General features: G+C 43.0%; 1 protein-coding gene across 4 annotated transcripts in view; it reads left to right on the plus strand.

Moving 5' to 3' along the window:
* The window catches only part of LOC121672965 (TOM1-like protein 2), a 56806-nt gene that overhangs the window by 9270 nt on the left and 19915 nt on the right, over positions 1-27621 (plus strand). For 3 of the 4 annotated variants that reach the window (XM_042045920.1, XM_042045921.1, XM_042045923.1), the window contains exons 2-11: positions 9372-9456; positions 10398-10476; positions 12068-12217; positions 16430-16564; positions 17495-17653; positions 18335-18451; positions 21087-21220; positions 23775-23823; positions 24901-25024; positions 25835-25952. In XM_042045920.1, coding sequence (XP_041901854.1) covers positions 9372-9456; positions 10398-10476; positions 12068-12217; positions 16430-16564; positions 17495-17653; positions 18335-18451; positions 21087-21220; positions 23775-23823; positions 24901-25024; positions 25835-25952 — 1150 coding nt within the window. Of the gene's footprint in view, positions 1-5230; positions 5452-9371; positions 9457-10397; positions 10477-12067; positions 12218-16429; positions 16565-17494; positions 17654-18334; positions 18452-21086; positions 21221-23774; positions 23824-24900; positions 25025-25834; positions 25953-27621 lie in introns of all 4 variants that reach the window. The other variant, XM_042045922.1, reaches the window with a different exon arrangement.

Genomic DNA, 27621 nt, shown 5'->3' on the forward strand with positions numbered 1-27621 from the left:
GTTACCCTCCCATCCGTACTCAGCACCAGAGCAGCCTATTTCATTTGCTGGGGGTTTGCTTCCCTGCTGCACGTGTTAAATAAGCCAAACTGTTTGTAAGCCTTGCTCAAAATCTGTTCTAGTTAGAATTTTAACTGTCCAAGACAGTTAAACCAGTATTTTCCAAAATTATGCTGCAATCCCCTGATACATTTACATTTTTATTAATTTTGCCACACTAATGGTATGATGTAGTACAGGCAATTGCAGCGGAACGTGAAATGGATTGGGACAGCTCCTGACCTGAAGAATTTACAAAGTCATGTGCCTAGATAACACAAGTTGGTGAATGGGGACTTAAGGGAAAATTAAAATGACAGTCTCAGAAACAGGCATTTGCATACTTGACCTAAACTTCTGGTATTTACATTTTCTATTTATCAGTCTTTTTCAGGCTTATCTACAGCAATGGCACATGAGAAACAGGGCTGTAAAAATGGAACAGAATTTTTAGTAGGGTTACTAAAGACCAAGAAATCCACATTTCTCATCCCCCAAGATGGGATTGCACACATGTATCTTGTTATTGCTGTTGCCTGATTTGCACTCGGGTTTCCTGAGGAGATTGCTGGGAAGTGTTTATCTACTAAGCTTCTGCAGACATAGCAAGCCTGGCTTCTTGGAATGGGCAGCTGGCAATGGGGCCCTTCAGTGACCACAGCATTGGCAAAAGTAATTCTTGTCACCAAGTGGAAGAGGAGCCAACTCTCCCCTCCTCCCGTGGTGAAAACACTTAGTGTATTCCAGACACTGATCCTCAAGCCATGGAGATATTGGAGATCTGGGGTAGGAGTGGAGCTTGCTGCCTCTTGCACAGGCCTGCTGCCATCCTGTAGAGCAGTGCAAGGGAAGGCTGAAAAACTGAAATGCAAACTGAAGCTTTCACGCTAGAAAACATGGCCCGTCAACCCTCAAAAGCTGCAGATTCCTCTGTCTAGTTCACTGTACACGTGGGATAATTGTGGTTTTCCAGAGGATGCAGCTCTCACCTTCGTAGTTGTAGATATGTAGGAGAGCTGGAGGTGGGAACATGCACGTGGAAGTTACTGCAAGTGTTGTGTCATTTCATTCATAACACATTTTAATTATCATGTATGGACACTTGCATAAAAATCTTGTACAGCACGCTGCAGCAAAGGAGTAAACTTGTTCTTGTAACTGCCTCCTTGTAGGAATGGGAGATTTTGCCTATTTTTTCCCCTCACTAAATAGTATTTTCAGTTTATTTTAAGCATGTGAGAATGTGGGCAACTGATTTTAGGAGTAACCTGTAAAAAATAATACAAATAATACTGATGTAGGAGCATGATGATTCTCTCTGCCTCATAGTTTGTTTGCAGCAAACATGTTACAAGTGAGCAGGTGGGAGGGGGAGTTTGAAATACATAGGGATGGATTTTTAGAGTTTGCAGCTGATGTGGATTAAAAATTCTTAGAACATTTCATCCATGAAAGGCAATTAGTTTTATTTTATGAATATGAAAAGCACGTAGCTTGTAAGTACTGGAGTGAAGTCCCAAGTGAGTTATTAGAACTTGCTTTACTCATGTAGTACAAAATTGGCCATCAAGAGCTGATAGATTTCAAATATAGCTCACTGACACACTGATCATCCATAACTTTTCATAAAGTCTTTTTTTTTTGGGCTCACCTGTAATTACTGGATGCTGTTGAAGTCCTGAATGCGGCAGATAATCACAGATCAGGACACCTCCTTGCTCTTGATGGTGATTACAGCATGTTGTGCTGCTGGGATATGGAAACTAAAACAAGTTTCTCCATGGCAAGTGGCGGGCTACAATCTAAGTTCTGGCTATGGAAGTGACTAAATGTCAGTGGTTTTTTATAAAACACTGGCTGCTGGACAGTGTTCAAAGGAGGAGGAGATTTGGATAACCAGCCTGATGCACTGACCTGTTTAAACAACGCTGTGCTGATAAATTCTCCCACACAGAATCATATGAACACATCGCAGCAGTCGCAGTTAAATTTAGAAAAGGCAAATCTGAAGGAGACCATTTCATCACCCAGGAGGTTTTAATTTATGCTTTCATGCCTCTCATCCAGAGAAGAAAGATGGACACCCAGAGTGGGATGATATTAAACTACTGAAAGTGTTGCCTAATAGATCACAGATGTCTGTGAAGTGGCAAGTCATCATCCCCCCGACACAACAGGACGAGGGGACACTGTCACGAGATGTGACATGTCATAAAGGATCATTGATTTGTTGCTCCCCTACAGTAAATCAAACATCTCCATTCAAATCCATTAAAATCCATTAATACAGGGCATAGATTTTAAAACTGCTTTGACATTTCTGATTGAAGGCTTTGGCGTATCGATTCCTGACATGAGCAGGACCCTGTTTGTCAATCGTAAAGTACCACCATCATCTGAATATCGTGGGTTGGCAGCGAGGTGGGAATCTAGCCAAGGTCACTGCTAAAAGAGATGAGGAAACGTGCAGTGCAGGCTGAATTTTGGGGAAAAGTGCCTCTGAATCATGCAAATGGCTTGATGGGCTGGGAGCTGCTTGTGTATGACCTCGCTCTGAAGGACGGCTATTTACAGTACATGGGTCAACATGTGAGCTCTAATGAGTGTCAAGGCATGGGAGGAAGGTGTTTTTCTGTGCTTTGTTTCTAAAGCTGTGTAGAATGGAGAAGTCAGATGGGTTTCACTGTGTTTTAAAGAAGCAATAGTGTCTCTCTGCCATCTGTTTTGGAAGAGAGCAACTTACATACACATGTCATTCAGTGGAGTTTGCTGTCAGCAGCAACAATTTCTGCTGATGGGGGAACTTCAGGGTGAAGATTCATAACAAAAGTCTTTATTGTATAGAAACACACCGTTCTGCTTGGGATCCAGCTTCCAAATGCTTTTAAGGACTGTGACTAAACCACCATTTATGCCTCAGATGAAAGACGTCTGAGTACAGAAGCTGCCTAGACCAGGTTCTCATGCCAGGCCTTTTTTTGTGCAATACAATAGCAGACGGGAAGGTCTGGCTGGTTTTACACCCTGCAAATGTATCAAGACCTTTGAGCTGTGATAACTAAGCGAGCCATGCTGATATGCTCCCTTGCCTGCTCTGATATTATTATAAGACTTTCTGTTTTGGTTTTCTTTTTGTTCAGGTGAAGCTGTGATCTGAGTATGAAAGCAAACTCTTCTTTGTTGTACAGCTGTTAATACTTGTTTAATATGTATTAATCCATTCACCTTGCTCTGTTTCTGAAACTGCAGTGCAGCTATGCTCAGTTAATCACCTGGAGTTTCCTTCTCTTGAGAGGCTGAATTTGTGGGAGATGGTGGGTGATGTTTTTTCTGCAGCCTGTCTAAATCACGAGAATGTTGTAGCATGACTGTGACTACCATGAGGTCCTTAAAAAGGCACAGTAATTACGTACTGTATATTCATGATTGCAGGTATGTGTGATCTGGAAAGCAGGTTGGAGGAAGTTTGGCATTTGGGTGGCACCTTCAAAAAGAAGAAAGCCTGAAAGTTAATTGGAGAAAATGACAGTTCCCAGTTTACTGCTGTGCCTTCCAACAGCACTTGAGCTAAATACTCATTAGGACTGCGCATGTGCATGTCCACGGTGTGTCATTATTTTATTTTAACATAGACTCTGCAGCTATTACCAACTATTCATTTATTCAGCACCAGAAACTTTGGCAAAACGATGAACGATCCCAAAGAGTTTCAATGTGAGCATAGCTAAAAACCAAGTGAAAAATCACAGTAGTCATGACAAGTGGATGGCCAGTGCTGCAGCAGTCCAACCCAAATCACGTTTTCTGTAGTGCTTTGCTGTTCAGATTGAGCCCGTTTGTTCTAGCTGACTGGCTTTTTCCTTGGAAGTGTGAAGCTCAGCATTTTCAGAGCAGTGTGAAATAAGGAATGTAGAAAAAGGACTTGGAGCAGTGAGGTGGCTAATTGAAAAATGCTCTTGGAGCTGTGTGCTCTAACAAAGAAGCTGGCAGGGTTTTATGAGTAAGTCACTCCAGAGCTGAGTTTTGATCTTGAATTTTGAATGAGTCACATTTATATTTTAATAGGAGCGTTTTGATAAAAAGGAACAATCCTCCTGTTGGTTACCATAATGTCTAAGCGGCCGTGACTGTCTTTCTGAAAGCAAATATAGAGAAACAAGAATAGACTGTTGGGTCCAGTAGTATCCAAGTGTGTTGTTTGAGTGTCTCTGTCTCCCAAGTGAGATGCCTTGAACTCAGCAGCTTTGTGAGTGCTGAGGGTCTTTGGTCTTACCTTCATTTTGCTTGGACAGCTGAAGCATGTTTCCATAGCCTCTGTATGGTCTTTCCCCAGATCTTATTGATGGTGCTGTGCAGATCACTGATGAGTTATTGAATCCAAGAGAGACAACTGCAGTCACAAAATGTAATGATGCTTTAAAGTGTAAAACAGTTCTATAGGCTACAGCTCAGAGATATCATTGTCTCGTTCATTTGAGCAATCTTGTCTGGTTTGCATCGCCTTGCAAAACTCTTGCTTTTTTCCTGAAAGACCAGTCTATAAAAGCATTTTGCTTTTGCCCTCAGCTGACTCCCCTCACTTCTGAGAGAGCAACACTGCACCGAAGGGAGGGGGACCAGCAGGGTGGAAGCAAAAACCTGCTGATATTATGGCTTCTTCTGATCCCTGTTATGCAGAGTGAAATATAACATATCTGACTGTTTGATTCACTAATTTCAGTGGTGGAGAACAGCTGGTAGGCAGGTGGACTGTTAAGAGACAAGGCAAAGATCTAAGATCTGCAATCTTCTGAACTTTCAAGCGAAAAAGAAAAAAGAAAAACAACTGCAAAACCCAAGATGTTTTATGCTATTTGAACACCAAACACTGTTGGAAGGAAGGGGAGAAGTTTGGACTTGGAACTTTCTTGGTTTTGGATCTCTGTAACGCGATGCACTGGTGTGCATGTTTCTTGCATTAATAGAAGGTGATTTTGTGTGTGTAATTTGTCCCAAATGTATGAATTGAGAGTCTCTGAAGCAACATCTGGAGAAGACCCAAGAGAGAAAACTGTGAGTTCTCTGAAAACAAAGATCTGTTCATTCATGAGATTCTGATATTCCAACAGAAAACAGCAGTTGTGCTATTTTCATTTAATGTTATTTCTAGCAAGTGCCACATTTAACTTTCCCTTTTGCCTTTTCTCTCAAGACCATTCTGCAGCACCATAAAGACTTATTGGTACTTACAGATGGACTTTTGGAGAGATTTTTACCCTGGTCCTGTCATCATTCAGCTGGAGTAGCTGCTCTCAGTGCTTCTAGCAGTCAGAATTCCAGTCTCAGCTGTACAAACATGCACATGGAGCGGTAGTATGGATTGAACAGGGCAGAGAGCAACTTCTTGAGGAGAAGCACTGTTGGTTTTTCTCGGTGAGATCCCTTTTTACCTGGTTTCAGAATGGGTGGTAAAAGTTCCTCTGTTTTCTTCCTGCATTCAGAAGATAATTCCTGCCCTGCCCTGCACAACCTGTTACGTGGTGACTGTATGGGAATTTCTGACCTGATTTCCTTGTGGTGACATCTCCAGTCAGAGCAGGTTGTTTGGGCAGAGGCTTGGCTGGGGGTGTGTGCACTGAGACTGTTTATACTGGGAACTTTACACTGCTGAACCCTCTGAGTGCTGTAAATTATACAGGATTTCAGTGTGAGCAGGGAAATGCTGATACTGCCATTTGGCAGAGCATGAAAATGTGGCCACAAGAGTTGGATCTTAGAGGAAAGGTGTGAATTTAAAAAAATAGCACAATTTTTTCTCCTTTTCCTCACAGACTACAGATAAGCTGATGCTGTGTGTGCATATGCAGTGCCCAAGGTCTGCTGTGTGTCAGGCGTGGAGTGCCAGATTGTCTTTCTTCCCACCAGAACATTTATGCTTTAATTTGGGACACGTGGTGGGAACCAATAGCATCTTGTTTCAGAGAGACTTTCTGATAATCTCACTGATGGTATCGTGTTGCTGTGTGAGACACAAACCCGGCATTATCCCAGTGCTCGGAGCTGCTCCCGAATCAGGAGCTGTGCAAGGAGCCCTTGGCACCAGGCTGGGAGCTGCCAGCCCTTCTGGCAGTTATGCAATTAAACTATGCCACAAACTCTTCAGTTCAGGGGGAACTCCTCCTTGTCACCTTCCTCTTAACATTTCTTACTGCACCCTGGAATCCTTTGGTCACATTCCAGAGTCCTTGTGTGAACAAACTGGTGCCATTTCAATGCCCTTTAATGAGTGTGAAAGAGGTCGAGGAACTGATTACTCCTTTCAAAGGGGATTTGCATGACTTGCATGCCATTCCTTTGCTGTTCTGTGATAGTTTCCAAAATCTGTTTAATCTTGTCAGTCGTATCTGGGTGCTATTTGAGGAGGGGCCTTCCAAAATGTCCATGAAATACTGGACAGGTTATTGAGTATTTTTAATTTATTGCACTTTGGCTGTGTTGGGTAGGGATCCTCTTACAGCTGAGTGCAGGCAGAGCTGTTTCACTAGAAATCCAGAACTACAACCTGCTGTGTTTTGGTTCTAGAAGAGCTCTGCAGGCTTTCAATTCGTCGCAGCGCAATACTGCTCTTCAGACAAATCCCACCCAAACCTTCTCTGCGGCCAGTGAACTCCTTTGTACAGCTGAGAGAGCACTGCAGCAGCAAATCTGGGTCACACACCCAACAAAGGACACACAACTCTAGATGACAAGTGCTCGTGTGCTCTCTGTTGCTGAAGAAGAGACTAAAATTAACTTCTGACTCTTACTCGAATTAAAAATTACCCAAGGGGAAAAGAACTAATTCTCAAGAAGACAACTGTTATGTCTTAAACCCACACAGTCTCAGCTGTGTATGCAGAAATGCAGAAATAAAAAGGTAGTAACCAAGTTTTTTGGGAGAAAGGGGATTTCTTTTTCCCTGAAGTATCTCAGAAAGGGAATACAACCAAGGTTATTGGAGACTACAGATGAGCATTCCATTGCTAACCTCTGTACAGTGCTGCAGCAGCATCTCTTTGCTCTACCGTCTCCAAAATATTACAGTTTTTACCTGCGGAGTGCTGCCATATCCACATTTTGTCAAAATAAACCTTAACTCTCTGCGTTTTACAAGACCAGTGAGTGAACTGGCTGCCAGCACAATTTTGTGCAGGATCAGCATTTTCCAAAATCATATATAAAGAGTGATTATAGCAGACCAGAGAGTCTGAACATTGCTAAGTTGCTGCCTGATGCCAAATGCTGTGAAGGACACACAAATTTGTTAATATAGTTTAAGATTAAGGAAACAAATCATGTGCCCAGCTTCAGGAATACTCTCTATTTAAGGCATAATCTCTTATTTTGGAGCATTTGACTTGTAAATCCTTTGCAGCTCTGGGGATCACCTTCTCTAGCAGATCAGATGTAGTGATATATTTTTTTTTATATCTCTGAATGTTGAATAAAATGTTTTTCTAAGTGATAAGGACTATATGGAGGTGAAGGCAGAGCACATTCTATAGCAATAAAACCTTATGTACAGTGTAAGAACAAAAAGCAACTAATAAAAGTGATTCTTACAAGTAGCTTTGCACAAAGATAAATTCCTGTATCCTAGAAAACATTAAACAGCTCTGCTTGCACTGTCAATGCAGTAAATTAAAAATACTCAGTAACCTGTTCAGTATTTATTGGACATTATGGAAGCTGTGCATCTCTCAAACAGAAAGAATTTTTACTGACCAAAGTGAACTTTACCATGAGGTGGTGACGGCTGAAAAAGATCCAGCTGGGAGATTTTCAGCCTCCATTCCCTCCCTAATGGCTGCCCTGCAGTGCTGCTTCTCGGAATGGGAAGCAAGGTCTGTAACAAATGTTTTCCTGTTCCATAATCTCCTTTTCCATGGTGTCCTCTCTCTTCTGTTCAGCTCTCTCTTCTGGGGTTTTGCATAGCTGTCTGGTTTGTCTCAAACTTCTGTAATTGCTGTCCTTGGTGGAGCTGCTTTAACCACAATTTTGGTGCAGATAAGTCACTGAAACGTGAATTACCCAGGCACTGTCTTTCTCCAAATAATGTCCCATAATTATGGCCTGTGGGCATCTGTATCCTCAGTCACAGTGATGAAAATATTAATAGGAAAAAATGGTGTTGGTAAACAAAAAGAGATGCGTGAAGTCCTTGGAGCCTGGACTTTCCAAACAAAATCTGCCTTGTTCTGGGGTACAGATTGGGGTCAGATGTAAAGACAGAAGGATAGTTGGAGAAGATGGTACCCGTGGTTTTGTTTCTGCTTTGAAGTGTTTAAAAGTGGGTTTGCTTACCCTCTTTGCCTTCCAACACTGGATGCCAGGGCTCTGTAGAAAAACCCAGACTAATTTAGAGAAGGTCATGCTCAGCTCGAAGGTCCCCTTTTCAGGTCTTTCTACTGACAGGCTTTACATTCAACTTGACATCATTCCTGACTGTGGGTAGCAGATAGGATTTGAATGCTGCAAGTGAGGAGTGTGAAAATTTCCAGGGATGTTCCAGGCACTGCTAGACAGAACTATATTGATTTAGGAGGAAATCCCAAGGAGGAAATAGTTCTTGTCAACCGATTACTACAAGTTATGGTTATGCTACTCTTGCAGATGTCTATAAATTAAACTGCCAACAGTTGGCATCTGCCACTGTCACAGTGCTGTAGGTCATCTTTCCCTGGGATTTGAGTGATGCCTGAGTGACTTAACCTGCCACGCAAATAGTGAGGGAAGATTCAGGAGTCGGGAGGAAGGCAGAGCTTGGGAGGTGTGTATGGAGCCCCAGTGTGGAGAGGGACATAGCATGGGACAGATGTCATGATATCATGACCTGCACTGTTATGTGCTAAATGTTTTCATGTACTGCTGGGTCTTTTCATGCTGGAATTCCTTGAATTCTGTTTCCAGGTTGCTATTTTTCCTCCCTCAGTTCATGTGGAGGTATTATCTGCTAAAACAGGGAGGAGGTCATGTTGGTTTGAGGGGATATTTTCCTAGCTCATAACTTGCCAGCAATGCAGCATCTGAAGAGTTTAAATTGGAATTAGCTGACATTTTCCTACTCTCCCAGGAATTCAGGAGTCTTTGAAGAACAGCCCATCTATGTGGGCTGGAGGGATAATTGATTCTGTCTGGAAACCTCCATGCTGATCCCTAAAACCAGGATGGAAGGATTGACATTGTTTACTGTCAGCAGGGATTTTTTTTCCTGTCTTTTACTGAATAGTTTCAGCTCAGAGTAACTGAAGATGGATTGAGGCATAGACCTAATCAGGAAGATGTGAAAAGATTTATTTTTCTTTACTTTACAGAAAAGGCCACAGATGGCTCTTTGCAGAGTGAAGACTGGACACTTAACATGGAGATCTGTGACATTATCAACGAGACAGAAGAAGGGTATGTGCTATTTCAGCAGACTTGGAAAGGTCCCTGAACACAGTCTTCCTCCAGCTGTACTCAGCATGTGAGGAGGTGCAGCGAGGCTGGGGGCAGATGCTCATGGTTTAAATGCAGTTTTCAGATCAGTTGCTTGGTTTTCTTGCTCCTTAGACCTCTCCTGCTCTCAGAAAATTCTGTATGATGCAGTACCTGTGGGACTCAGGACAAGAGGAAATAGCCTCAAGTTGTGCCAGGAGAGTAGCTTATTTAGATGATTTATTAGGAAAAAATTCTTCACTGAAAGAGTGGTCAGGCATTGGGTCAGGCTGTCCAGGAAAGTGGTGGAACCGCCATTCCTGGAAGCATTCAAAAAACGTGTGGGCGTGGCATTTTGGGGCGTGGTGTAGTGGTGGGCTTAGTGCTGAGTTAATGGATGGACTCAATGATCTAAGAGGGCTTTTCCATCCCAAATGATTCTGCGATACTTTCTCTGGTCAGTCTCTGCTTGGGAGGGCTGGCATGAAAAACTCCTTCTTGGAGAGGGTACCAAGTTTGTTTTTCAGTAGGTGTATGCAATGCCTTTAATTTCAGCTATTTGCATAGACAGCTTTTCTGACACACCTCCTTCAGCACTAGAAAGCTTTGCTGCTTGCAGTCTGCAGGAGAACTGATCACTGCTCTTATTCCCTGGGCTTTTCAGAGTGGCTCTCAGTCTTCCGTGCCTAATCAACAGCCTGGATTTTTGGAGACTTGGGGCATTCCTCCAGTCTTGACTTCTGTAATACCTTGTCTCCTCACATAATTCTCCATGACCCTGTTTTGGTTGTAGTCAAATAATCTGAAGTTAACCCACATGCTTATGTCCAGCTGGAAATGGCAAAGGATTCATTTTCCCACAGTTTATGGGATCTGAAAAGCCTGTCTGAGCTGTCTGTTAAAATGGTGTGTTTCTCCTTCAGGCCCAAGGATGCCATTCGAGCACTGAAGAAGAGGCTGAATGGAAACAAAAATTACAGAGAGGTCATGCTGGCGCTGACGGTGAGTGGGGGCAGGCTGGAATGCCTCAAAGGGCAGAACCCTTTTGTCATTTTCCTCTTCCTGGCACTCTCTTGAATGTACACACTATTTCCTTTAACAGCCACTGCTCTGCCCTTTTCTTCTCTCCAATTGCCTCCTCACTTCCTTGGGGAGAGCTGCTGGAAGCTTTGCATAGCGGTTTTCTGACTCAATTGATTTCTGCTTCTTTTCATGGCTCTTATTCATCCCAAGTACTGACTGAGGAAAGTTAAAGTAGCTCAAATGGGTCTGCTACTCTTTGAGGTTTTCCTTTCTACTCTCATTTCCCTTTGTCCAACCATTCCCCCACTCCAAGGCAACAGCTGTGGGCATATCTGCAAGTGAGGATGATGAACTTGCTATCTTTTCAGCTTCATAAGTAGCTGATGCACAATTTCCCTTGTGAATGAATCTCTCTAAGAGACAATACATTAATTTATGCTGATCTAATTTCACTCAATAAAGTGTAAATTATATTCTGTGCATTTAGGCAGCACTGCTAAGGTGTGGGATAATTTAGCAGTGACCTTTCCTGCTGATGGCTTTAGCTGGAGGTTTCCTGGGTAGTGCAGTCCTCCTGAGTGGGGTGCTGGGCTGGCTCTAGCAGTAACTAGATCAAGTTATCCTGCTGTGGGGAGGTGATTTGTATGATTCTTTCACAGAGCTCTTGTTGCATCTCCCTGACGAGGCGTAACCGTACTTTCTGTCTTCTTGCCATTTCCTATCCTGGATTGTCATTTTGACAGATTAACAAAGTCCAAACCATGAGATTATCCATTGTGCAGGAAAGAGCAAAATCCATCAGGAATGAGCCCGTGTCATCATGGCTGATGAAAGTAGCTGAAGGAGGAGAGTAATTACAGACTCCTCAGTACAGAGTCGCAGTGGTTATTAGGCATGGCTGTAAGGAGAAGTGACGTGTTGGATTTATCTCCATGCTAATCATGTTCTTCAGAGAGAAATCAACAGCTGTTCTTCCATGGCAGTTGAATGGCAAGTGGAAGGTGCCTCCAGCTAGGTTGCAGGGGGAAAATGTGTCAAAGTATAACCTGTCAGAGCATTCACTGGGGAGTGTTTTGAATGAGTGAAGATCATTCACCTGAATTCCCAACTCTAAAACATGGCTTATAGCTCGGAGCAACTGGGTCCAGCTGTGTTCCAGGCACGTAGAAAATGGTGGAGTGGCACAGCACGATAATATCTCACTGTGACAGGATGTCCTCTGTCTTACCTGCTCCTGATGTGCTGCTGTGTACTTGGCTGTTCGGCTGCACTGGCTGGAAAGTTCTGCTTTGAAGATGAAGAAACTTTCTATTTCTTTACCTTGAAAACAGGAAAGGTGGATCACAAAAATGCCCAATATGTTAACAGTGGGTGAGGTACAGCTGAATGTGTGTAGAAAAGAAGTTTTTTTGGAAAAATTGGGGAAGAAGAGAAGAAGTAAAAGTGTAATTTTCCCTCTATCTTCTTGACCTCCCATCAAAAGCTTTAAAATAAATTAAACAATCAGATGCTCTGTGTGTGATCAAGCTTTGCTCCAACAATGAATATTGGGGTTTTTTTGTGTGTATAGGTGTTGGAGACCTGTGTGAAGAACTGTGGCCATCGCTTTCATGTCTTGGTGGCAAATCGTGACTTCATCGATGGCGTTCTGGTGAAAATCATCTCACCCAAGAACAACCCCCCCACTATTGTACAGGATAAAGTCCTAGCACTGATTCAGGTACACAGCTTGTCTCTGCTTCCATATGTTGCTGCCTAAAATAAGGACTGTCTGCTTCAATGCTACGCATCACTAAACATGCTGTCATCGTTAAAAATGTGGCAAGTTTTTTATATATAAACTCAAACAATATATCCAGATTGGTGGGAAAAAGCAGACATGCACACACACAGATATTTTATCCAGGGAGAACTGTCTGGATTCTAGTTAGAGAGGTACCACTCTAAAATAGGAGGATTTAATAAAAGATAAATGGATGCTTTTGCAATTTAACAGTCGTATCTAGAAGCTGGAGACTTGCCTTGGTGATAGGCTTGTCATCTGAGGCCAGGAGATTTCAGAGGATTGTGCTTTTGGTGTCAGCTGCAGAACACTTGCCTTTCTGTGTCTGTTTCCCTGACCGTAAAATGGAGCTGTTTCCCTCCATTAGAAAGCATTCTGCATTCCTTTCAAAGATGGTTATAGAAAAGTAAATGACCATATAGGAATTAAAATGGTTTTGGTGTCTTTTCTCTGGTTATTGTGCAGTAAAAGCACGCTGTCAAGATCCTTGCCTGCAGTGGGAAGTTCAGACATGGGCTTGTCTGCCACTTCTCCTTCTGTGCAGCACAACAATAAACAGCCGTGTTAATTCCACAAACCATTAGCCACACATGAGGAAACATTGGTGCCTGCCTGGAGGAAATCTGACAATTATAGGAAGCTTTATCACTAAGCTTCCACAGGCTACTGCGTACACCAGAGACTAAAAGACACTGCGTATTTAAAATGATATAAACCTGCTGCAGTGTTCCTTGTGGGGAGGTATTTACAAATGCGCAGCATCGTTTGCCAGATATACTTCTGATTTTTATGGCAAAGCACGCACTTGGATTTCTGCTGCTTTATTTGTTATTTGGATACAGGGATAGGGCATGCTTAGAGCATGACAATGTAAATAAGTGATTTTCAAGCAGGAAATAGGTAGGGTGGTGGAGTTAGTGGGCATTGTGTTAAGGTCTGTGGGGTCCCTTTATTTCTGGGATCTGATTTTATGGTGTTTTTAAAAAAATAGAGCAAAATTAATGAAATTATTAAAGGCAATTCTTGTGCAACTGGCTGAGCCCTCAGGTTTCCACCTGGTTTGGTGGGAGAGTGGATGCATGCAGTGACCAGGAGATGAGGTTAAAAACTGTCCCATAAAGAGAAACTGGGTGTGTTTCCATGTTGTTGTAGAGAATGCTGGTTTTGCTGGGCCCTGGGTTTAAATGGATTCCCAGTCGTGAATGCAGCTAAGATGGAAGTGTTTGTAACGTAATCAGAAAGCCACAGTCATTGCCCCAGTGAATTAAACAGCTTTATCTGAGGAGACTTAGTGCAGTAGAGCTAAAAGCCTCACTCTGGGTTCTAAATGCCTTTTGATATAAAAAGCCTGAAAATTACGAAGGTTGCCTGTGGGTGGATTCTGTTAGTGTCTGTTTAGCTGGGAAGTTTGTTTTCCAGATTGCCTGGCAAGTTTGGAAGAGTGATTCCAGTCGCTCATCCCAGGTGCCCTATGGACACACGCCCCCAAAATACCTCGTATGTGGTAACAGCTTCACTCAGCTCAGGCTGTGCTCTGTAGAGTTCCCTGGGGCTGGAGTTAACCCTGGCCCAGAGGGCTGATCTCAGCTCTGTCCCACCAACACTACACTTATCCTTTTCTGTATCCCTCTTAGAATTTAATATCAGGGAATTAATAAGAATGGAAATGAGAGGATTAATAGTCCAGACTTGGAAGCATGGAAGGGAGCTGTACATACAGCATATGTCTTCAGCCACACAGCTGTGGTATTCGTGGGCCTTTGCATAACAAGGGTAGATAAAGCTGCCATCCAGTTTCTTATCTAGAGGCTTGACTTGTTTTGAGATGTTGAACATCTTGTGTCTCACTTTCTCAACCTATTTCCCAGTGTACATGAATTAGCATATATTACATAGTGCTTATCCTTCCTTCTTTACCTTGCTGGGAGGCCTTGGAAATATTCCTTGTGGCTGTGCCCCTGGTAAGAGCTCGCCTGTCACCCAGTGTTCAAACACTGGGATGGTCCCCGATCTAGGGGCTGTATTTACAATGGGATTTAAGTGACCTGTTTGGACACACTGAGGATCCAAGTGGGATTTATCCTGAAGCATCTACATTTGATAGTCTGGCCCAAAGTCTTAGAAGCTCTGAATTCAGTCTCCCCCCTGTCCTACATGTATTTGGACCATGGGCAGGTCTCCTAAGCTCTAGTGTAGCTCCTTATCCATAAAGCAGAGCTAATATTGCAGTTGCCTGGTTGGATTTTAAGCTGTCTAGGACAGGGATTGTCTTACAATGTGTGTAGACAGCACTTAGAACAATAGTGCCTGTCCTGCTTGTGACCTCTGAGACACACTAATGTAGATAATGCTCCCAGCTCAGGTGAAGAAGAATACAAATGGAAGTGTCTCCTTTCTCCAGGGAAGAGAGTTGCAGAAGAGAGAATATTTTGAAAAGGTGGAGTGCAGATGAAATGAGATCATTTTGCAAAATCCACAGGAAGCCAATGAAAGAGGGAATGCGTTAGTACATCCTCCTGGACAAACAAGCCTCATTAAAAACTGGGGGCAGCAATGCAGCATATTTTTGTCTCTAAGTTTCTTTTGAGTGACGATTATTAAATAGAACATCCCTCGCCTCACACTTTTCCCTTTTGCTTGCAAATAGAGTTGAAGTGGTGAACATCGTTATGTAGAAGCATCATTCAGGTGGCTTCCAGTGTAAACAGAAAAGGCAGTGAAATGGCAAAGGTGGAGTTACTTGTGCAGTCAAAATCTCCATCAGAACTGGGGATGTTTTGGAAGGTCAGTTCCAAGGAAACAATGGCTGTGTGCTGTCAGAGCTGTTTCCTCTGGCTCAAGCAGGGCTGTTTGGACTTGCACTGCATCAGAACAGTTGATGCAGTTAATTTACTCTTAACAAAGCTGAGAAGCAAACCCAGGATTGTCTGCTTGTACCTGATAATGGATTGTCTCCCGGGCACAGATGGTAGGAAATGCTCTTTCTTAGAACTGAACAGAATACGAATGCAAGTTAAAAATTAATATTATTTCTTATCTTACTTTGCTAACTTTGATTTCTGTCCTCTCAAATATAAAAAATGGTTCAAAGAGCTTTTAAAGGAAAAATAGTCAAAGAGCTAGTGTAAAAATGATGACTAAATGAATTAAGTTCCGAGCCCACACACGTGTCTCGCAGTCGTTCTGGATCCAGCACACTGATACTCTGCTCCACACATGTGGGGGTTTGTGGAATGCTTCATTTTTTAACTGAGTCATAACATTTCAGTTTTTCCTTTCTCTAATTTTTTAATATTTGGCTAATTTCCAGCACAAGCAAAAGGGGGTTGAGGCTTTCAGCATACAGTGCTCCCAGCAGCTTCGTGAGTGCAGGAGGCTGGCTAGCCAAGAGAAGCACTTAGTACTCCCTCTGAAGGAAAAGCTCAAATGTGAATTGAAGTCTTTTTAGACACCAGAGAATTCATGCAGGAGAGATACTATGAATGTTCTGGCTGTGGGAATTTCTCTTTTAAACTCGTCCTTTGTGCCACACTGGGGTGTCTGAGTGTTTGATATGCTCTGTCAGAACCCAGGCGTCGTTAGTTCTGCTGCTCAGGGGACTGTCTCTTTCATAAGAACAGAACCTCAGAAAGGACCTTTTTTTAAATTCAAGTTTGGTCCAAATAAAACACTGAAGACAACTTGATGGCTCTGTTTTTCCTTTGGCAACAAATGAGGATGTTTCACAAAGTGAATGGAGATTACTTAAGATTGTTGTGCAGCTTTGTGAATTTTGGTTAGATCTGTTGAATCTTTCACACAGCCCTTTTCTGGTGGGTCATTTGCTCTGCAATATGCCAGAAAAGATCAGCATCAATCATTGCTGAGGAGAGGAGATGGGAAGAGACTTTCATGTATGTTCACAGATTTTGATGATGTCAGGGGCTACTCACAGCTACTCTGCACTGGGTTCCTGTCTATTTTATATCTGAATAAAATGTAAGACAGGTGACTGTCTTAATATTTGCAGGACCTTTTAGACCAGGTCTGATGATTCCAGCTTTCCTTTAAAGCTGGAATCCATGAAAGCTTTTACAGTCAGTATCTGGGGTCAGGGTGTGGCTGGAGCTTAATTTGGAAGGTTTATGGATAATCCCTCGTGTTTTCCAGGCTTGGGCTGATGCCTTCCGAAGTAGCCCTGATTTAACTGGAGTAGTGCATATTTATGAAGAACTCAAGAGAAAAGGCATCGAGTTCCCCATGGCAGATCTTGATGCTCTGTCTCCAATACACACACCACAGAGGGTAAGCTGCAGCTTTGCAGTTCCGGGGGTGTTTTCCCAGGATGTCCAAATAGTTGGATAACTACTTGTCTTTCCCCTCCCGTTTCTCTGAATTTGGCTTATTTTCTTACTCCTGGAAGGACATTTTAATAGTGAAAGGGCATGTAAGAAAGGCATAGTACAGCCTGATAAGCTGTCTCCTCCCTTGAGTCAATCATCGAGCTGAGACGAAGAAAAGAGTTTGTAACAGTTAATCTTGTACCACAAAACCACCAAACAAATGCAACTCATTTGTTCTAAGAGAGCCCAGCAGGATTTATGATTGAGATTTACTTCTTTTACTCAAGTGTGGTTGTTTCTGTTGGTAATAACCCTGAGCCAAGGTCTGCCTGTCTATTAGAGGTGTACAGAGTCTGAATCTCTCTCTGATCCCACAGTAATGTGCGAACTTTACGCTTCTGGAAAGTTAGGTCTGGAAAGTTGACAGAACTGCTGCTTGGAAGTAACTAAATGATCACAGGTGTTCTGATTATTCACTCTGAAAACTGAGGTTAATGAATCTTTGAAGCGGCAAATGCAAGTGATCAAGGACTGAGAGATTACAATTCTTGTGTCAAGGTTAATTAAATTCAGTATCTATGTATCACATCATTTTTTGGTAAGCCTGCAACTTAATTCCTAGTTTAAAATCATTTATAATTATTTCTCTTTGGCTCTTGTTTTTATTTTGCTTCTCACTTTTCCTGTAAATGGACTTAAATTCTTGTGGGTTGGGTCAAAAGATACGGGCATGGAAGATTTTTGGAGCTGCCAGTCTGTTCTAGTAGCTGCACTGACCTTTCCCACAAGGTGCAATTATGTTCTATATTTGAGCCTGTTTGGCCTGAGGTTGCTGACAAAGCAAGTGCTGTCCCAATTCAGCTTTTGAACTCCTGTCTTTCTGATGTGGCAGAGTGTTCCTGAAGTTGATCCTGCAGCAAATATGCACAATTCCCAGTCTCAGCAAAGGATGAGCATCGGTTCTTACTCTTCATCCTCTCCAACGGCATATTCTGCTCCTCAGGCCCCAGCCTTGAATGTGACTGGTCCCATCACTGCTAATTCTGAACAGGTATTGGCATGTTGATTTTTTCAAGTGAGACTCTTTCAGCAAATCAAATTAGAAATTAATTTGCAGAGGAACTTTCATTTTAGTTTTTTGGACTTTGTCTCCTAGGTCTGGCTCTACTTACAAACCTTTCTTCCTGTTATATGGTAAGATCTGGGCTTTAGATGTGTCTCTACGGCCTGGTAATGGCAGCACAATTTGCTGGTCCAGCCCACTCAGCAGTATTTTGCCAGTTATTCCCATTAGCCCCTCTCCTTTCAAGGCACAGAATGTCTTGCAGATGTAGGAAGTAAAGCCCTTGCAAATGCCCTAATATAGGATTTTCTTTTCTCCCTGTAAAAAATGATAACTTCAGAGCCAAAGATTCTACTTAAAATATGTACATCTTTCCCCACACTGGAGTGAGGCACTGCAGCCAAGGTCTGACTTTAGGTGCTGTTTGCAATTGCTTCTCTTCCATACAGACACAGCACATCTGGGTTTGTGATGATAATTCTTTCCTTTTTCTGTTCCTTTTCTCCTTGGTAAACTTTGTATCTTTTTTGGTTTTTTCTTGCTAGAATGTCTGGAGGCTGAGATATCAAGTCAGACAGAACCAGAGATATCTCAAAGTCAGTTCTTGAAAATGAACTGCTTAAACCAACAGATTACACAGTGTTTTGCTGTCTTGTTACCCCAATTTAGATTGCCCGGCTGCGCAGTGAGCTGGATATTGTTCGTGGGAATACAAAAGTGATGTCTGAAATGCTGACAGAAATGGTACCTGGACAAGAGGATTCCTCAGACCTTGAGTTACTCCAGGTAAGTTTCCTAGAAAATATGATTCTGATCCTTTCTGTGCTTGTGTTTCTCTGGGGGGGTGTGTTTTGTTGTAGCTCACTTCACAGCCCATGCTTGGATTCATAATGGATGTGGGCTGTGCTTGACCCTTGTGCCATCACTTGATTTTCTCCATTCGTTAAAGCTTCCAGTGACAAGAATTTCCTGACTTCCCTTGAAATTTGTTCCAGTGCTTTCCTCTTTGTGTAGCTAGAAATTTTTCCCAATGTTGCATATCAAGTCTCCTTTACCACGAATCAGCCACAGGTTCTGTAAGCCCTGAGCATTTCTGCTTCTTTTACACTCCCCATCACCACTTGTACAGTGTCAAAACATTCCCAGTCACCGTGCAGGAAAAAAAAAAACAAAGAAACCAACATTCCATGTTTCCAGCTGGGTCTTTGGATCCTCTGCCACTTGAAATGAACTGTCTTTCCAGAAGATGTGTTCTCCTGAAGGTGTAGTGTCTTAAAGCAGGTGCTCAGGTGAAGTTCTGTGGTGTCCAGAGAGCTAGACTGGGAAATCAGAAAGGGATTTCTTTGCTGGAAAATCTCAATCCAGTGCAGCACTGTGCATCTCAAGAGGGAGAACAGTATGAATTGAGCTCATGTCTCAGGCTTCACACCTGTTTCCCAAGGCCAGTGGTCGTGGGGTGGCCTGTTGGCTGAAGAAAAGTCACACAGTCCCACAGATGAGGAGCATTGCAATCTGACATTCCAGCTGCTGCCCTTAATGTGGTATTTGCCTTTCCATAGCTTCAGAAATAGCCTTCTGTTTTGATCCTCAAGTGGGGAGGATGGGCTCCCACAGCAATCCCTTTGGAGGAAGGCAGGGAATTGCTCTCTGTGATACATCAGAGTTTGAAATCCATCCAAAAACTGGTCTCTCCCATTCAGTGGCATTGTGTGTTTGTCTTGGAGCCATCATGGCAGCTGATGAGAGGCTTTGCAATAAAGAGCCTTTCAGTTACTGCCCGTTTGGGTCGAGCTGCTCAAAACAAAAGCAGCTTCCAGGAAACTATGACAGGCCGAAATCGAACAGTTTGCTTACACTGAGAAATAACCATCAGCATCTTGACAGCGTAACCTCAGAGCACAGCTTTAAGGTGAAAGAACTTGATCATAAAACGGAGTGACAGCAACGATTCTTTATTCCAGCTGGTTCCCTTCTGTGACTGATGCAGCCTAAATCTGAATCACAGAGCTGGGGAGAACCCGTTTTTGATCACAAAGGATGGTTAGTCTTTTGAGACTGTGACTTTTGAGGGCTGTGAGCTGGGTGCAGCATGCAAGGACTCCTTGCTTTGAGGTTTATATAGCCCTCCTCCTTAAATAGTTCCTGACATTTTCTCCAACAATCAAATGTAAACAGCCTGCTAGAGAGCCAGCTCTGAGCAGAATAGATAGGTACTGTCAGCCCTCTCGGAAAGGCAGCAAACAAACCTCTGAAATGTCACAATCTGCTTCGAAAGTGATGGGATCAAAACTGACATTGGAGAACACATTCCTCAAGCTGTTAAGGCAGCTGGATTGCACTAGGTGAAATTTATCCAGAGCTTAGGATGTCAGACCATGCAAGGAAAACAAACACATTTTTGCTTTCATGCTGAAGGTTGTGTACCAACAAGTCATCCTTGTTTAGTGCTGAATTTTTGCTGTGAAGTGGAGCTGGGAGGAGTGGAAGATGACAGAGGGACATGCTTTAGCTGGAATGTCTGTGCTTATTGAAGTAAAACTGTGGGCCTGATCAGAGGCGCCCTGCCATATGTCATGTTTCTTCTTGCAGTTCTCCTCAGAAGACCAGTTTGACTTTTGGTCTTGAGGCCTTTCAGGACTACAGAATTCTGCTAAGTAATTGGTGATGGAAGAGATGTCTTGGAAACATGAGAACTCCCGGTCTAGGCAAACTGAAATCTAGATTATTTGATAAGAGACTTCTAAAATAAATGCCCTCACTCTGCATTCCTTAAAATGTTCTTCTGAAATTCCCCATTGCCTTTGTGCAGTCTCTTGTCTGTGCACTTGCTCAGTGGAAGGGAACATTTCTTTGTGTCTCAGTACTGGAAGGTGTGTGGAACACTCACCTTTTCATGCTCCTGCTCCTTGCTTTGTCTTTGCCCTCACGTTCTCTGTAGTTGGTAAGTTCTGTGTCACCAGCACTTCTCATCCTAGTACACACTTAGTATTTGTGGTAGCCCTGATGAACCTTTTTTCCTCAACATGTTCCACCATTCACATAATTTTGTTTTTAAGGATGGTTTTGCCAAAAAGAGCAGATTGAATTTTCCTTGAAAGCTCTCTTCTGGGAAGCTGTTGTATTAACATGTTTTATTCTTAAACAAGATGACTAAAATACAGATATTTATTTTCTGAAGTGCTCAGAGTTAAAGAAGAATCAGGAAGTTGAATTGTGAATAGGCTCTCAAGGTTTTATGCCATCATCTCTTGAAGGGCGTTTGATTAGATGTGCTTTTGGGTGACATTTAATCATGCAAAGATAAACTTGTCTTAGTGTTTCTCAGCTGGGGGATATGTTTGGCTCTGAACAGAGCTCAACTAAATCTACTTATTGCTTGTTGCTTATCAGACTGTGTGTGTGCACAATGCATTCCTCCTAGGAACTGAACCGAACCTGCAGAGCCATGCAGCAGAGAATTGTGGAGCTTATCTCAAGAGTGTCCAATGAAGAAGTCACAGAGGAGCTGCTGCACGTGAATGATGATTTAAATAACGTCTTCCTCCGATATGAAAGGTGGGGCACCTCTCCCAGCAACCATTTACATTCATGCAGGGTTTTCACTTAAGAATAAAATAGGTCAGTTGGTGAAATTGGGCCATCTGGGCCAAGGGTCCAACATGATGCAGAGAACCAAACCACAGGAACCATTTACACAGTGTTTTTATGGCCTTTTATGGTAACATTCCTGATTCAGTTGATTCTTTTAATACTATGATTTTTTTTTTGTACTGTGCATTGAATTTTTGTGGGGCTTATCCATAAAACGCAAGACAACCTTGTGAAAACGCTCTGAACGCAGAGGCTTGAGTCTGCAAGTCCCTGTTGTGCAGGGCAGTACAGGTGTAGGGACTTGGGACCAAAAATAGCACAGTCACAGCCCTGTTAGCCTGGGCTCTGCACAAATGTCTGTGCTGCTTGCTGGCTTAGGGAGGCTCCCGTGAGCTCTCTCTGCCCTCTGATCTCCGAGCTTTCTAGTCCCAGTGCTGGTGCAAGGGGAGCTGCCTGAGGTGGGCGGGAGCATCGTGCGTGCAAAGGGTTTGTTTTTATGTAACACTTAAAATCTTGGAAAAAAAAAAAAAAGCCTGTCTTGTGCAGAGCTAATGTTTCGAAGAGCTGGTCTGCGGGGACCATCCCCAGGGACAGGACTTGGGGCACAGGACTTTCGACATGTGAGACAAAGGCGCTGTCAGGCACATCTGCTGCAGGAGGTGACACGTGATGCCGCAGTCTTGGGAAAGTTTAATCTTCCCCTTAATGACAGGCCTGGGGAGCGAGGCACTAAAGAGTACCCTTTGTTCCTTGCTCTTAGCACAGGGCTTTGTTTCTCAAGCCTTTAAAAATAAATTAGACTCTAGATCTGTGAATTTGTGCTGTCACGGCAAAGGCTGCAAAGACGACTTGGTGCCCTCGATTTTGCCTTTGATTTCATGTTCAGAGGAGATGGGGCAAACTTTGAAACAAACGCTGTCTTTTTGTGTGAAATGGTGTGTGTTTCATGCACAAGCAGGATTCTACAAGTGGCAGAGTGTAACTATCACTAAGGTTTAGTCTGGTCACCCTCAATATTTTTTCTATTTTCGCCCATCTGCGACTTTGCTGACTGCAGCTGATGTGTTCGTAGTCATTTATTCATGAAAGGGGAGCTGAGTGATGTTAGCAAGCCGTTTGTGGTGGAATAGCTGCACTGGTCTGAGCGTTCAATAAATTCCAGTTCCTCCTCTGCTATTCCAAAAGCTCCACATCCATCATGCTGATTTCTAGCACAGGGACCAAGCTCCGTCAGTGACTCAAGCAGCAGCTCTGGCCTTCGCTGTGAAGCCTTGGGATGTAAATGAACAGAAGCCTTTTGGTGAGAAATGAGGTGGGAGGTGTCTTAGGTTTCCAGCAAAGAGAGTTGGATTTCCAGTAATAGCAAACACCCACAGTTTCCTAAAATTGAAATTTGGGCCTGAATTTGGTTTTGCTGCCTTTTAAGTCTGCATTTTCCTCTGTTACATTAAGAAAACAGTTTGCTTGACATTCCCTGATGTATTTTGTCCATCTGGGAGAAACCCCAGAGGATTATATGAATATTATGGGCTTTTTGCTGGAAAGAGGTTACCTCTGAAACTACTTCAAAAAATTCAAACCTCCAAGAAATCATGGTGTTTTTCCATGGTGAGGAAGGAGATCAGACTGGCCTCAGACAGGTGATGGGAGCAGGCAGTTCCCCTGCTGTTTTTGAGTTCATAGAATCACAGAATGATTTGTGTTGGAAGGGACCTCAAAACTCATCTAATCCCATCCCCCTGCCATGGGTGGGGACACCTTCCACTAGACCAGGTTGCTCAAAGCTCCATTCAGCCTGGCCTTGAAGACTTTTGTGAAAGCTGGGTTTAGGTTTGTGGCCCCAGATGCACCAAGTAGAGAAGAGACCAGAACTTGACTAGCCAGACTTCTTCCCCTTAGAAGTATGAAGGTTTTATCCAACATCATTACTTTTCCTTCTTGGACAGTACCAACCTATTTCAGCATAGGCTCTGACCATCTTTGAGTCGACTCAGGATGTTTTAAGCAGTGAATCTGCTGTTCATTGTCCCTCATGCCACATGTGCCTGGGTTGGGCTGTGCCACACACATATGGCTCCTCATTTACATTATTGCAGCAAGAGGGAGCTGGTAAGTGGGAGTGAGAGGAGCTTCGGTGCTTGGCTTGTTGAGCTGTGAGCATCAATCTTGCTGCAGTTCCTCCTGTCCCTTGGCTCACACAACAGTCTGTCACAAAGCACTTAATGATTAAAAAAACCCCTGAACCAAAAGACAAATCCTACAGTGTTTTTCAGGCATGTTTGTGCTGCAAGATCAGATTAGTCAATTTAAAATCCACCTTTGCCAAGAATGCAACTTCTCAGCAATCCTCCCTCTGAACGGCCTGGAGTTAAAGCTTTCAGGCTTCCCTTTTGAACCAGAGGAAACTAAATTCAGTGGCAAGCATGTCATGACTTGGTTATTAACTCATGGCTTTTATTGTTTGTTGGTGGCTTTGATAATCCATCTTGGTTTTTGGTTTGGTTTTTTTTCCAAACAGATTTGAACGATACAGATCGGGACGCTCAACACAGAACGCCAGCAATGGAGTAAGTACCTCGCTCCATTTATTCTCTCAGCAGCTGCACCATACCAGCTGTAGTACTTTCAGTAGTATCACACCTTTTACCTGTCCAGCCCTGTGTCCTGCCTGGCTACTGGCAGATGCCAGGAAAAGTAAGAATGTGGCAAACCCCAAGGGACAACTTCTAGCTCAGGAAGTCACTTCACACTAAAACATCTCTGTGTTTACAATCCTTGATGGGTTTTCATTCCTCTATTAACTTTTTTGATTGCTTTTGAGTCCGTGTGGACTTTAGGAGTTCACAATGTCCTTAAGCAATAAGTTCCACAGTTTCACTATACATTTTTACATATTTATTTTGCATTTATATATAACAAATATTTTGTTTACATTTGATCAAGTCACTTAATGATTTTTGTTTGCTTCACCTAATATTTCTTCACTGTGTCTTACAATACCACTGTTCAGGTTGATTTTCTTCATGCCATTCATAATTTTAGGAACCACTCTCATCTCCTATTTAAGCAGCCCCTTTCCCAGCTGAAGAGTTCTAATTATTCTTTAAATGAAAACTCTTCTGTAGTTGTTTTATAGCGTTCAAGGTCTGAGTTCATGATGAATCTGTACTTCTATTACATTTTCTGTTCTGCATTCATAGCCATTTCCTCTGTTTACTTTGCTTTACCACTTCTGCTGCAGTGTGATGCAAACTTCAGCAAAGACTCTGCATTGACACTGCAGTCACAACAAAGAAGTTTTGTTTTGGAAAACAGTTTATACCTAATGTGGAAAATTGGTAGGAGAATCAGTTTGACTTAGCTCTGATGTTGGTCTGATGTTAAACACATTAGTTGAATCTGAAAAGATGTAGATGACCTCCAGGAGAGTTTCCTGCTGTGCTGAGCAGTCAAACTGAGGGTTTATTGGTGGCTGACCTTTTTTATTCTGCACTCATCACTGTAATATCCAAGAAACTGGTCCATTTAGCAGCATGCAAGAGAGAACTTTATAGGAAGCACCCATTATTTTGTGATATTTAGTGCTGTACTACAAGAAGAAATTTCTGGCATGTGTAACTTCTGTGTTTCTTGTGTCATGACAGGTACTGAATGAGGTGACAGAAGATAATTTAATAGATTTGGGTCCTGGCTCTCCAGCTGTAGTGAGCCCAATGGTTGGAAACTCAGCACCTCCATCTTCACTTTCTTCACAGCTTGCAGGGCTTGGTGAGTGCCTGATCTAGATCATGCTCTTCACTACCTAGTAATGTTGCCATGTGGCCTCTGAAAGGTTTGGGTACGTGGCTTGCAGGAGGATTAGAAGGCATTCCCACTCCCTGCACTTTGGCAATCTGCAATTGAGAACCAGCCTGGCACAACCAGCCTGGCACAAAGGGAGGGATTTATTAATCAGAGGGAAGACTGATGGAAAGGGTGCAGGTTGTTGTTCATGGCAGAACTTGTACTACTACTTTTATTTCTGCTTAGTTACAGTTTTCTGTGAAATCAGCCTGGTGAATGTTCTTGATTTCCCTTCTACAAATAATATTTGAAACCTTTGGGTGAAAGGTTTTATGAATCTTTTAGGTGGTTTACATTAAATCAAACCAAAGATTGTGTGATTGGATCATTGCATTTGACTGAAGGTTCTCTGCCTCTTTCAGCAATGCACCAATACCACATCCCTTCATTTGAAAGTGTTGGTTTCACAGTCAGTAACTGAGAGAAAACATTGTGGAGAAACTACTGTCCATGCCCAAAATTTTGGACTGTTAGTGACTAGTAAATATCTCAGGATATTAGCAGCAAGTACACACCAATTCCCAAATGCTGGCGTTTTGACAAGGACCACTTATGGAGTGGTGCTTCCAGGATGAATTAGACAATCTCAACATTTTTCTTTTAAGAACTCATGATTAGCATCCTCCAGCCTTTTTTGAAGAAAACTGTCCTCAGTGCTGCAGCTGTTAATGAGGATGGTGTTTACATATGGTTTGTTACTTCATTGGTTCACTTTTTTTTCTCCTCTGGTTGCAGACTTGGGCACAAACAGCGTCAGTGGCACACTCAGCTCCCTCCAGCACAGTAATCCTCGTGATGACTTTGACATGTTTGCACAGACAAGAGGCAGCTCCTTGGCTGAGCAGCGAAAGAAGTAAGTTGGAGTTTGTCTTTAGCACTGAGTCACGGCACTGCTGTTATCTGAGGGCATAAATCTGAAACTTCTGACTTCAGACTGAAAAAGTAGTTTTGGTGTATGTTTTGGTGCTTTTAATCCAATCCTTATCCTTTTGGTTGTTATTAATATGAGCAAGTGGAGAAGTTCCTGCTGCTGGACAGAGCAGACTGGATGGGTACAGCCTGTCTTAGTTAATGAGCTCACTGGAAACTTGGAAGCGTGCTTGCCTTTACTTCTGCCTTCTCCTAAAGGCTTGTCATCCCATCCACCCCTGTTTGAGATATAGGAACAGAAGGGTCCTTCACCTGAAGGTCATGGATGTACTTTGGTGACTGAATTACTGTCATCAAAGGCTTGGAAACAGAATTACCATCCAGTTAACCCTTCTTTTGGCCCCAGTCAGACTCTTACAGGCTGTCAAGGCACTGTAGCTTGCCTGGCTCCATGCTACCCCAAATTTGTTTATATGCATAGGGCTTGCATCTATAGAGCTGCAAATCTGGCACTTTCAAGGGCATTTAACAGGTGAAATTATTTTAATGTAAAATAAGTCTGTGCACTTCTTAGAAATCCTCTGATCCCTGTCAAGTGATATTCAGTAAAAGACACACTCAGGTATTTTTCTTTCATATATTGTTTCTTGCTTCCTGGCTTCAGATTTTAGAGGAAGTAGTGGCTACCAGCAGTCAGAACATCATCAATATCTTGTCTTAAGCTAAGAAATGCTGTTAAATAGTCTATCAAAAATTTAGAAAACTTGAGCCTACAAATTTATTGGGCTCTTGTATTTGCAGTTATCAATATAGCTATTGGTACTGCCTCAGCTGTGGTATCAGTGCTGAGAAGAAATGCTCTAATGTAGAGGGATATGCGACCACTGGAGATTTTGGGCTGGGAGCCTTAATGTAGAGTTAGAAAGGAGATACATTGCAGGAGAGATCTAATCAAGGTCCCTCTGTCTCTTGTGCTAAATGAAGCACAAAACTACTCTTCCCACACTGTACCTAATGGAACAAGGAGCACCGATCATCCATGATTTCACAAGGGAGGATTGTTCTATCTTCCTTGGATTGTGCACGGTATAAATGAAGCAGCAGGGAGGAGGAAAGGCATGAGTGTGACTTGCTGTGGTGTGTAGGTGACAGCTCTGGGTGTGAGAGCTCTGGGTGCTGTGCTCACAGCTTGGGAGAAGCCAGCACGAGGAGGAGAGGGGGCTCCCCCTGCTCAGCCAGGCAGCCCCTCCCAGGAGCTGATTTATGGGCACGTGTTTGTGTCTGCTGCAGCTCATGGTTCACCACTGTGCTCTGAGAGATGAAGCTGCTGCCTCTGTCACCTGACTGCTACATGTCCCTTTTGCATTGCAGTTTAAGAAGCTTTTAACAGCTCTGTAAATAGTGCATTTCTTTGTCTGCTTCACTGCAGTTGCATAATTTCATCTCTCTTCGAGTCTCGCTCTGCCTCCCCCCATACACACATCAAGGTCAGGCTTCCAGATGTCATCTCCAAATCTTTGTTAAACATAATCTGCAATCAGGCCTCCTTTCACAGTTCCCCCGCTTGCTCTTGGACATGCTTAGGGTGCCTCATGACCTGTTTGCCTGCCTTACATAATGCTGATCTTACTCTTACTTGCTTCAAGGTGCTT

Source organism: Corvus kubaryi, unplaced genomic scaffold, assembly GCF_017639235.1.
Source record: "Corvus kubaryi isolate FWS band 111438036 unplaced genomic scaffold, C.kubaryi_AGA036_p1.0 65065, whole genome shotgun sequence".
Taxonomy (NCBI): domain Eukaryota; kingdom Metazoa; phylum Chordata; class Aves; order Passeriformes; family Corvidae; genus Corvus; species Corvus kubaryi.